The sequence below is a fragment of the Mustela erminea genome, chromosome X (assembly GCF_009829155.1).
Source record: "Mustela erminea isolate mMusErm1 chromosome X, mMusErm1.Pri, whole genome shotgun sequence".
Taxonomy (NCBI): Eukaryota; Metazoa; Chordata; class Mammalia; order Carnivora; family Mustelidae; genus Mustela; species Mustela erminea.
In genome coordinates, this window is record NC_045635.1 from 26,927,893 (window position 1) to 26,940,282 (window position 12,390).

The 12,390-nt window shown below is 38.3% G+C and overlaps 1 protein-coding gene across 8 annotated transcripts in view; it reads right to left on the reverse strand.

Moving 5' to 3' along the window:
• DMD (dystrophin) overlaps positions 1-12,390 on the reverse strand; it is a 2,094,983-nt gene that overhangs the window by 308,988 nt on the left and 1,773,605 nt on the right. For all 8 annotated transcript variants that reach the window (XM_032330377.1, XM_032330378.1, XM_032330375.1 and 5 more), the window contains one exon: positions 6,749-6,895. In XM_032330377.1, coding sequence (XP_032186268.1) covers positions 6,749-6,895 — 147 coding nt within the window. The remainder of the gene's footprint in view (positions 1-6,748; positions 6,896-12,390) is intronic.

Consider the following 12,390-nt stretch of genomic DNA (forward strand, 5'->3'; position numbering starts at 1 on the left):
ATCTCAATCCTACTAAAAGGAATCTACGAGAAATTTCCCTTCACCCTCCTCTTTCTGCCTGGAAGACAAGTTAAGGGCTTCGGTTTCCAGGTTGCTGTAGCACTGTAGCACTCCTCTAATACAGAATTTTCTGCATGGCATTAGGCTTACTTTCCACAGTGTGACCATAAACTTTTTTCAAAGTATGTTACAGAAGACACTTTTTAAAATCTTTTAAGGTTGGCCATATTTGGCCAACTTAATGTAGGACGATGGTTCTCAGAGTGTAGTCCCTGGATCAGCAGAATCAGCCTTACCTGGGAGCTGGCTGGGAAGGCAGAATGTCCAACTCCAGAGCTAGACCTACTGAATCAGAAACTCTGGAAGTGGATCCCAGTGATTTAATAAGTCTTTAGGTGATTCTGATGCTTATGAACATTTGAGAACCACTAATGGAGGAAAACACGTTTCCTTTGAGAATGGCCTTAGTCTCATCATTTTCTCCTGGGTTCTGAGGTCTAACCACAGGCAGAAACATTTTAGGTATTATTAAAGAAACAGCCAAAAAAGGACATGCTAAGAAGACATTGGTAGAAACAACGTTTGCCCAACCAAAGGGACTGGAGTCAGATATCCTCTCCTTACCCTCAGTTAGTAATAGGTCCACATTATTTGTAAGAGCAGATGGCACAGCTCACTTAGGCTCCCCGCCTAGAAGGGACCCCGTAATGCCAAATGCTTAGTACAGTAGCCTTAAAAATAAAGAAAAGAGTCTGAAGAAAACGCTCAAAATCTGTCAACACATTGAAAGGATCAAATCCTGTGCTCAATGATAAGGACAAACACATATATATAGACAGCAGCCTGCTTTCAAAACCTATCTCACCAAAGTAAAAATCATAAGCTGCTCTGCTGGAATTTTTAATTTTTCAATTAAAACTCTGGTTAAATCTTTAGAAAACATAGCCATGCAAATATTTCTGTTGGCCAGCTACATATGATCCCATGTCCTTCTACAGTCTTACTCATCTTTGTTGCTTATGTAGACCAAATTCTTGGTCAGAAAATACTGTAGAATTTATAAGTCAGAGATCTGAAAGGTACCACTTTTATAGTATTAGTGTCACAATAGCATATTTTTTTATAACATGGAGAAAGAGTGAGGCTTTATGGAAGTATTAAGAGAAAACCCATCTATAAAATTCTTCCCAGGATGGCATAAGCAGGAAAGAAGATTTTGGTTAGGATGTCTTTGGACCAGATAGGACAATTACAGTGTCTGCTACGTACACAGGGATCTGCAGAAGATGAGGGTCTACATCCTTGAGAAAGAAAGTTAACACAGATGTGAAGATGGAGTATATAATTGTCTGCATGACTTCGGAAGAATCTTAGGAAACCTTTAAAAGCATACATAATTCATGATACTGTCCTTAAACATATTTAAAGAATATCATGCCTAGAAATATCTTCATGTTCAATATTTTTCAAGTGATTACATTCCAGACATCCCACAGTCAATCAAGCATGTACTCTTTATATTAAAGTGTATTTGCAGCTTCTGTTGCTCTTCATGGGTTTACTCGTAATGCAGAGAAACGGTTAGAACATCCCCTAGAGGTACTTCCCTGGAGGAGAATATCCCCTATAGTACTGCTGCTTGGTGAGTAAAGCGCATGATTATGTCGCTATACATATACCCATTGCTTCAACATTAGAAAAGTTTATCATCAGTTTAATTTTCTTCCCATTTGGTTTTGATACTCGTTTCTATTGGGTCAAATATTAGCATTGGTTCTGCTTTCAGAACTAATTCATTAAAGTAGCTTTTGGTTGATTTTAAGATGGTTGCTGAGTTCTAAAGACAATGAAGAATGTAATGCTCTAATGTCTTATATTTGAAACTACCGGTGGGATTTTAAGGGGTACACTGAGCTGGGCTCATTAATCCATTGGTTCGTAAAAGGGAGATTTCAAAGTTAATATCCCTGAGAATTATTCAAAAGAGGGGAGAAGCAGGGAAAGAGTGAAGTATTTCATGCCCATGATGCCCTAACTAGCTTTCAAGTATGACTCTGTGAAGTCCAAACTAAACAGGACTTTGATAAGAGGAAACAGAAGGGGCTGTGGGGTGGTCACAGTTCAGAAGAGAGGATTCACACGTTGACTGACACTTACAAGCTTGTGACTGGGACCGTGTCAGTTTCTCTGTCTAAGCCTCAGTCTCCCTACATGTAAAAAAGAATAGTGATAATATGTAATTGTAAGGCATCATCATTATGTTATGAGGATTAAATGAGGGAATGTACATGAAAACTCCTCCTCACTACAAGGAATGACGGTTTCCTATGCCCAAAACACATTGTCACGTGGTCTAGGGCAAACATTTTAACCAGTGAGTCCACTCTGAGGCAGAAAATAGGATTTTATTCTGACAGAGTTTCAAACGGGGAAACCAATGTCTCTAAACTTCTATTTGTGCATTCCAAATAAATTCTGAGCTCTGTTTACACTATTTTGATATATAGATAAATCAAGACTGTGTCTTACTCTGCTGTTGATGTCATATATACATAGTTTATCTGTTTCTATCATTTTGACTGATACTACACACAGCTAAAAAAAAAAACCAGTATGGCTTTCTTTTAAAATAAAAATTAATGGGTTGTCTAATTAAACCCAGGATATTCTGGTATCAAGTAGATAGAGCCTGGTACTGTGTAACTCACTTTCTTCTATTACACTATTTTTCCCAAATTTAAGAGGTTTTCTTAGGTTTATATGTGCCTTCCCACTACTCCAACTCTCTATTTCTTAATTTTTCTCTGTCTCAGTAGACAAAGAAGAAGAGATGAATTTGTACTAATTTTTTTTATCAAGATGTCATAACTGACATAGCATTGTAAACAACTAAATTTTTTATTTTTTCTAGAAATAGAATGTCATAATGATGATGGGCTCCAGCTTCCCTCCACAGATGGTAGGTGATTCTTTGGTCAGTTACATTCTTCTAACTGTAAAATGTTGTTAACAGGGCATATGACTTGCTCTGCCAGTAATGCGGATGAAGTTATTTGATGTGAACCTCATTTCTTTGCTTTGTTCACTTTCTGAACAAGGACTCCCATTTATAATATAGCAGGTTGGTTACAGTTATGGTCAAAGAAAAAAAATGAAATCCATTTGACTCAATTATGTGCAACCCCAAACCTTGGATTTATCAGCTTTCTGCTGAAAACACTTTTCAAGCATTATCCTTAAGGTCATGTCCAAAAATAGCAACATGTGAAATTTGCTACAACAAGAGCATGTACCATGAACTCATCGAGCTGTTTAGTATGAGAAAGCTGTGTATATGTGGGCTTGGAATGAGGGGTTTAAAAATTAAAATGAAAGAAGGAAAAACACAATTCCCCATGAGCAACCTCTATAACGTGAATAGAGGAAGCCACTGTATTGATTCTAAACTAAATTTTGTCATATGCATATCTCCTCCCCAGATATCCAGAAATAGAATCATAGGATTGAGCTAGATATGACCTGAGTCCAAATGGATTGCCTCATTTTATAAATGAGGGAATTAAAGTTGAGGGAGGATAAAGGCTTTTTCAAGATAACATGGTCAAAGAATGAGCTTCAGTTTGAAGTCAGGGCTAATACTATTCACTCCAGTCCTTTTTTTACTACATCAACTCCTTTAATGTACTTCCCTACAATTATAACCAAGTCTTTATTCATTCTAAGGAATGAGCAAAACTTAGGCTATTAATATTTTCTCATACTTTACATCTAAATAAAGAGTGCTACTATAATGACTCACTTAGTACTGATCTTTAAAAACTTCCCTTATCAGGGCACTTGGGTGGCTCCATCAGTCAAGTGACTGCCTTTGGCTCAGGTCATGATCATGGGGTCCTGGGATCAATTTCTGCATCAGGCTCCCTGCTCAGCAGGGAGTCTGCTTCTCCCTCTGATTCTCCCACCCCCATACTCTCTTTCTCTCTCTCTCAAATAAATAAATAAAATCTTAAAAAAAATTTCCTTATCAGTCATAATCTTTTGATCTCATCTGTAACCTTAGGTGCCACGATCATAAATCATACCACATTCTGAAGGCAAATGTAGCATTTGGCTCTTTTTTTTTTTTTCAAAGATTTTCTTTATTTATTTGACAGAGAGGGAGAGAGAGAGCATAAGCAGGGGGAGCAGAAGAGGCAGAGAGAGAAGCAGACTCTCTGCTGAGCAGGGAGCTTAATGCAGGGCTCAATGTCAGGACCTTGGGATCACGACTTGAGCCAAAGGCAGATGCTTAACCGACTGAGTTACCCAGGCACTCAGCATTTGGTTCTTCAAAAGAAATTTTAAGATACAGTTCAAGAGTGCTTAAAGAGAACAAATGTGGCCACTGCTTTTCCATGGACATTTATTACTTTTCTTATTTATGCTTAAAGTGGAAAACATACTCTTCCAGTCCCGTCCACTTATTTGTGGAGCATAACAAATAACATAGAGGACACAGGGAGATGGAGAGGAGAAGGGAGTTGGGGTAAATTGGAAGGGGAGGTGAACCATGAGAGACTATGGACTCTGAAAAACAATCTGAGGGGTTTGAAGGGGCGGGGGGTGGGAGGTTGGGGGTACCAGGTGGTGGGTATTAGGGAGGGCACGGATTGCATGGAGCACTGGGTGTGGTGCAAAAACAATGAATATTGCTACGCTGAAAAGAAATAAAAAAAAATACTAAGGATGAAGTTGATAAGGTTTTAATAGTACTTAGCCACTACGAAACTAATAGACATAGAAAGGCATGTAATTGCTTAGCTATATTGCTTGCTTTGGTCAATGTCCCTTATAACAGTCTATCATACAAATATTTTGAAACTATCCATCACAACAAGAATTACATTATAGGAGATCTCAAGAGGTCTTGAATTTGGAACTTGTTTTTATGAAAGATCTAGCAATTCTTCAACAGGATTTTCAATCACACTGCTAAATGGACTGTCAATATAAAAAGTTATCTGCTTTATCATTTTTTCCTATTAAAACACTGAAAACAAATATTTTTAAACTCAGTTTCCTCTCCGTTCTCAGAAGCATAATGTCTGCACCCTATGAAACTGGAGAGGGAGACAAAACAATTCTCTAATTCCATAGTAAAATCAGTTTGAGGGTTTTGGGGTATTTTACACAGTGTCCCTCACATGGGGAACACAGAGACACACACTATATTTTCTGAGTTCTTATTATGAGCCAGGTACTGTACTAACAGCTCTACGTGAACTAATTTGTTTACTATTACAGCAAATATGTTAGAGATGAGAGAACTGACAATCAGAGAGGACAAGTGGCTTCAAGGTCACTCAGTAAGTTTGATTCCAAAACTTGTATGCTATAATAATAATAATCATTATAACTGCAATAACACCAAGAGCTAGAATTTATACAGCATTTACTATGTAACTATGTATACTGTTCTAAGCACTTCCCACATCTTTTGACTTACTTGTCCTAATAATAGACTGGTATTTTAGAAACATTTAATATCCACATTTTCTTCAGATGAGAGACCGAAGCACAGAAAGCTTAAATAACTTGCCCAAGGTCCCACAGCTAGTAAGTGTGACTTTGAGCATGCTTCTGGTCCTATATTTATTCAGCAAACCTATGAAAAACCTTTTTATATATAAGTTTGTGATAGGATGTTCTTTTTATATGTTTTTTAAAAAGATTGTTTGTTTTTGAGAGAGAGAGAGAGAGAGAGAGAACAAGTTGGGGGAGTGGCAGAGGAAGGAGGAGACTCTCCACGAAGCAGGGAGCCCAACTCTGGGCTTGATCCCAGGACCCTGGGATGATGACCTGAGCCAAAGGCAGACGCTTAACCCACTGAGCCACCCAGGCACCCACAACGTTCTTTTTTTCTTTTTTAAGATTTTATTTATTTATTTGACAGAGAGAGAGATCACAAGCAGGCAGAGAGGCAAACAGAGAGAGAGGGGGAAGCAGGCTCCCTACTGAGCAGAGAGCCCGATGCAGGACGTGATCCCAGGACCCTGAGATCATGACCTGAGCCGAAGGTAGAGGCCTAATCCACTGAGCCACCCAGATGCCCCCACAATGTTCTTTTTTTTTCCTTATTCTTCTTAAATTTATTTATTTGTTTATTTATTTTAATTGTCTCAGAATCATTTTTTTTACTTTTTTTTAAAAATTTTCTTTTCAGCATAACAGAATTCATTGTTTTTGCACCACACCCAGCGCTCCATGCAATCCGTGCCCTCTCTAATACCCACCACCTGGCTCCCCCAACCTCCCACCCCCTGCCCTTCAAAATCCTCTGATTGTTTTCAGAGTCCATAGTCTCTCATGGTTCACATGTTCTTTTAAAAAAGATTTTAGAATATGTCTTATCATTGACTGTTGTTTGAATTAGGATTCCAAAGATAAAAGATGTTTAAAGAATCCAAGCAATAATAGTACAAAGTAATTGTATGATAGTAAATAAGTCCGTCTGTCATGATTCCACACTATTTCCCATATTTATTGCAAGATATAGGAAAGTCTAACTTTAAGTTGTTTAAAAAAATTATTACTAGTAGGTCTGAAAACATTTCTGTAGGAAGTTACTAAATAGTATAAAATACTCTACATTCACAAAATATTATCCAGAACATCACACAGAAACTACTTTTCTTGTACCTTACAAACAAGATTTAGCCATATATCCTCTTGTTGTATCAAGGAACTGCAATGCTCATAATGTGCCTACCTGCAGAAGTTTCCATCTGGTGTTCAGGTCTTCCAGGATGTTGAGGTTATATGGTGACAGCTGAATGCCCAACGTAGTGAGTTGACGAGCAAGGTCATTGACGTAGCTGACATTCTCTTTCAGAGGTGTAATTTCTCCTCGAAGCGCCTATATGAAATAGTCAAGTGCAAGTTGGAAAATGAGAACATTTAAAAACAAAGAAACAGACACATGGGAACTACAAGATATCTTGTTCTGTTTAGGGTGCAGTTAGTGACATTTGCTCTATTACAGTGCCATTGCAACTATGAACACTTGTGAATGGGTGAATGATAATAATAACTAATATTTATAGAGCATTTCTTAGGTGCCTAATCCTGTGATAAGCTCTGTCTACATAATGATAATTTATTCCTACCAAGTAATCCTATGGTGTATAGTTGGAGAATTCTCATTTTACTTGTGAGAAAACAACTTGCAGAGGTTTTATCTTGCCAAAGTTTCAATGGGTCAAAATGGAGGAACCTGGGATACATAACCAGGGTTGCTTGCCTCCAGAGTACATATTCTTAGCTATTATACTATAACTTTCCAAAGTAATTCTGAATTGGCAAAGTAACAAAAAAAAATACACTGCTGGATTCTAAATTCTACTCATCATGCAACCAGAAATGGACCCTTTTTTAAAATAATAAAAATACATATTCAATCATGAGATACTATATTCACACTGTACCAACTGCATAATAAATGGATTCGTTTAGAGATTAGGGTATTTTGTCAAGCCCTAGGAATGACTGGTCTCCTGGTATTTTAGTCCTTGTAGCAATGGCTTAGGAGAGCTCCCAAGGGGCTTCTCTACTGTCTCTGAAGCACTAGAATGGGATTCTCTGATGCAATGCATCATGACGATCCAGTGAGTAGAAGAGCCCTGTGCAGATACGGGGAGGATATTACCATGCATCATATCTACCCTATTGAGATGACATTTATGGATCTTTAACATGATGCATGATGTCCAAATGTTCCAATGAACAATTTCTAAGGGACAAATTCCCTCACTTAGGAGAACAGTTTGTGTAATGTAATGTCTATGTACAAGGACAACATCACTTACTCGGGTATATAGGCTGCTTTGACTTGCTTGATCTGGGTAGGTGTTATTTCTCTGGTTCACTATGTTGATAAAACCACTGTTTACACTGACTTCATCTATAACCCTCCAATTCCCTCCCACTCTAAAGAGAAGGAGCCAGTATGTACATTCTAAATAAGAATGGCATTGTCCTATCAAATCAACCTCAATATCTCACCACTAAAATGTAGTATTGTATGGAATATAAGACTCTTATATAGTTCTTAGACAATGTAAGACATTGTGATAATCACTCTACAGAATTTAATGTTTTTAAAAAATGAGAATTAAGAATATTATATGAAAGAATCATGGGTGTTTTTTGGGATCGATGGAAGTGTTCTGTAATGAGACAGTGGTGATGGTAGCACAACCTTGTGAATATACAAAACATTACTGAATTGCATACTTCAAAAGAGTGTGTTTAAATTTTATTTATGTATTTATTTAAAAGATTTTATTTATTTATTTGATTGACAGAGATCACAAGTAGGCAGAGAGACAGGCAGAGAGAGAGGAGGAAGCAGGCTTCCCACTGAGCAGAGAGCCCGATGTGGGGCTTGATCCCAGGACCCTGGGATCATGACCCAAGCTGAAGGCAGAGGCCTAACCCACTGAGCCACCCAGGCGCCCCCCAATTTTTTTTTTTTTATTAAGTAAACTGGACACCCGACGTGGGCCTCAATCTCATGACCCTGAAGTCAAGCATCACAGGCTCCACCAACTGAGCCAACTGGATGTCCCTGAAGGGTGAATTTTATTGTTTGTGAATTATGTATCAATAAAAAATAAAAATAAAGGAAAACAGAAGAAATCTTTCTGTCTGACCATAGACATGAAAAAAACCCTATCTGATGTATTCATCTTTATTCAACTTCATGTCAGTGGAATGCTATAGGAATCAGTCAGAGAAAGTTTTTATAGGAATTGATAGTAAATATTATTATTCCATTGCTTTATGAATAAATATAGAGATTAAAAGAATCATGAATGGAGGTAAAATCCATCAATGTAAATTTGTATCTCTAACAGGAAATGACCCATAATCACTTTGTTTTATGTAATAAAAGGTTAGAAAACAGATTTATTTTATTTTATTTTTTAAAGATTATTTATTTGACAGAGAGAGAGAGACAGTGAGGGTGGGGAACACAAGCTGGGGGAGTGGGAGAGGGAGAAGCAGGCTTCCTGTGAGCAGGGAGCTCGACGCAGGGCTCAATCCCAGGACCCTCGGACCATGACCTGAGCCAAAGGCAGACGCTTAACTGACTGAGCCACTCAGGTGCCCGAGAACAGATTTATTTTAAAGATTCATTTGTTTGAGAGAGAGAGAGAGTGTGTGTGTGTGCTCACGTGCACATGTATGCGGTGGGGGGTAGGGATCCTGAAGCTGACTCCCTGCTGAGCATGGAGTCCTATGTGGGGCTTCATCCCACGACCCCCGAGATCATGACCTGAGCTGAAATCAAGAGTTGTTGACTTAATGGGCTGAGCTACCCAGGCACCTCTAGAAAACAGATTTCTTAAATGTCAATGGAAAAACCCGGACAAGGGCAATAATTACAAATGGAGGCATTCTCTTCTGGATGATAACATCTGTTTCTGGGAACCATAAATAAAGATTATATGAGTGGGAACTGGAAATGGGAAAGCATTACAGAGATGGCATGCAGCTAGTCCGAGTCCAACAAAGGTGCAGGTTAACTCTGTCTGCTAATCATCTGTCTTCACCAGTGTGCCTCTCAGCCACTGAGTATCCAGCTCAGTCACGTGCAGATTTCAGCTCCCTTTGGACTACATCATGCACATGTTCAAATGCCTTTTATTAGAATATTTGGATTTTCACTTCCTCCCCCACTCCCCACTCCAAGTCCCAGATACAGATTTTAATCCTCCATTGGTGTTTTTGAAAATGCAGGTGATTAAAAATTAGGGTCCAGTACATATCATTAATCAGAAAACTCACTCTCCTACCCACCCTGCCCCTGTCATCATGGGATCTGGTGGCTTCTGGTTGTATTTTTTTTTTTTTTGCCCCCATCTAGCAATTACTGTAGATGTTCTCTTAACTGGTCTCTACTTAAGACTTGGCAGATTAGCCAGTCTTCATGCTTCTGTGAAACACAGTGACTGGGGCTTCCTACAGCCTCTAAATACAATGTTAGAGCTATCTTCTAGGGTGCATAGCCTTCAGCTCTCATTAGTAGAGTTCTCAGTTGTATGTATGGTCTAGAACCTGATTTTGCTAGTTAGTACAGCAATTACATAATTTAATTAAAGATTTAACAAACCAAAGAAATTTAAGTCTAAGAGAAAATAAGCTATTATTTCTATGAAAACCAGCTTAAACCCTTTAGAAAGGTGCTTTAAAAAGAACAAGAGAAGTAAATATTGTTCAGCTGGGTGTAGACAAGGCAACTGTAAAAGATCAGGAAAATAATCTGAAAAAGTTAGAAGGGTTCTGTATTCAGAATGCCTTTCATGTTTCCTGATGTGCTCTGTCTACATGAAAGAAACTGGAACTGGAAATCACAAAGTCTTCATCATCAGTGTGATTTATGGAGAAGGCTAATCAGTGAATCTACACTTAAAGAAGAAACCTTCACACAACATTAAAATCCTGGTTGACTATTTTAAGATCGAATAAAATGCTTAAGACATACTTTTTTACGATTCCCTGATTGAACTGACTTTTTCAATTAACTATTGAACTCTAGGTTCTGAGCTGGAACAGAGGAAATCTATGATAAATTTTACTACCACTCCCTGACAACCACCACTACCACTACCAGTATTATCATTAACGAAGGGGTCAAAAGGCATATGTTTAGTTTAATCTGGATTACATTTCTGTTAGGATCAAAGGAAGCTTTGATGTGGGCACGTGAGAAGGTCAGTTGGTAAAGTGATCATTTGGTTGGAAGTTTCACCCTGAAGGGATATCACAATAGGACACAGCAGAATGAAAATCTTTAGCCAGCTAGGAATCATCAGGAGGGCACTAAGCCCATGAGAACAAAGGAAAGAAGGTAACTGGAGGTAGAAGAGAGGAAGAGAAAAAGGAGGTAGGACAGTGTCTGAGTCAGCCTCTTTTGGCATCTGACTTAGGTTCCTGTAGCACTTCCGTACCCTGTGATATGGAAGTATGGGGAAGTATGGGGATGGCTCACTGCTGTTGTAGAATATCAATGCCTAGAAGTGTACTAAGTAAGAAATATGGCTCCCTAAACACCAAATCACAAGATGCCATGCTATGTAAAGACTCAATACAGGGGGCGCCTGGGTGGCTCAGTGGGTTAAGCCTCTGCCTTCGGTTCGGGTCATGATCTCAGGGTCCTGGGATGGAGCCCCGCATCGGGTTCTCTGCTCAGCAGGGAGCCTGCTTCCCCCCTCTCTCTGCCTGCCTCTCTGCCTACCTGTGATCTCTCTCTGTCAAATGAATAAATTTAAAAAAATCTTTAAAAAAAAGACTCAATACAGGTCTTGTGTCATTTAAGTGGATGTCCCATTGTGTTTGATTATCTTTTTGATATTAGAGCTCTTAATATTACTCATATAAATATATATTTACATTATTGAACTCTGAACATGAAATGTCAAAAAAGTACCATTACCTCTGAACAATATCCCTTGTTACTTAAATGTGACCAGAATTTCATTAGATTTTATTCTAGTTTGGAAGCAGTGAGTGAGAAAACATGGAAGGGAGCCATTATACTGTGGGTTTTCTTTGAATCACTTAAACATCTGGAATATATTCTCCATGAAAGAGCAAACCAAGTCTAATTTTATTATGACTAGTTTCATGCCGGCAGCATTTTCACTTCATTAAATGTTGTCTGATTATAGATATAAAAGTACTGATTTAGAAGGATATATAAGTCTTATATGTCAAGTTTTTCTTCTTTTTATGAAATTAAATTGGCTGTCAGGTCGTTGCTTATCCTTACGTAGTTAAAGATTTGTTCCAATATAGATTTAAGATTTTAGTATCAATGATATTGCAACTAAAGAAAGGAATTATCTATTAACAAGAGAACACCATTTTGGAGGGAGAAGCTTTGGCTTCATAGTTAAGGGACTGTGCTACTGGGTACAGAAGGTCAATTTAAATGATTAGAAAAAAATAAGTCAAGGGATTTGTACTTTGAGGGCCTCTGATTCCTCTATGAAGTATGAAGCAGTAGAACTGGCATAAAATCGGTGTTCAACAAGTATTTGTTGAATGAAAACATGAATTCAGGGGAAGTGGGAACATTTGAATTAGGTGTGACAAGAGACCATGACAGAAATTGACCTCAGAAACTAGTGAGGTTGCCAGATGGTGTTGAGGCTGAGGACTGATATTTTGTTTTTGAAATCTTGAACCCATCCATCCTATTTTCTCCTTCTCCAACAGTGTTCCTTGTAAGCATGCAGAGGGCAGTGGATCCAGGTTTGGAGTCATGTCAGGTGTCTCTTTATCAGGGACAAGCGAGTTTAAATTTTAGCTGGAATGTCACTGAAAAACATACGATGGAATCTAAAC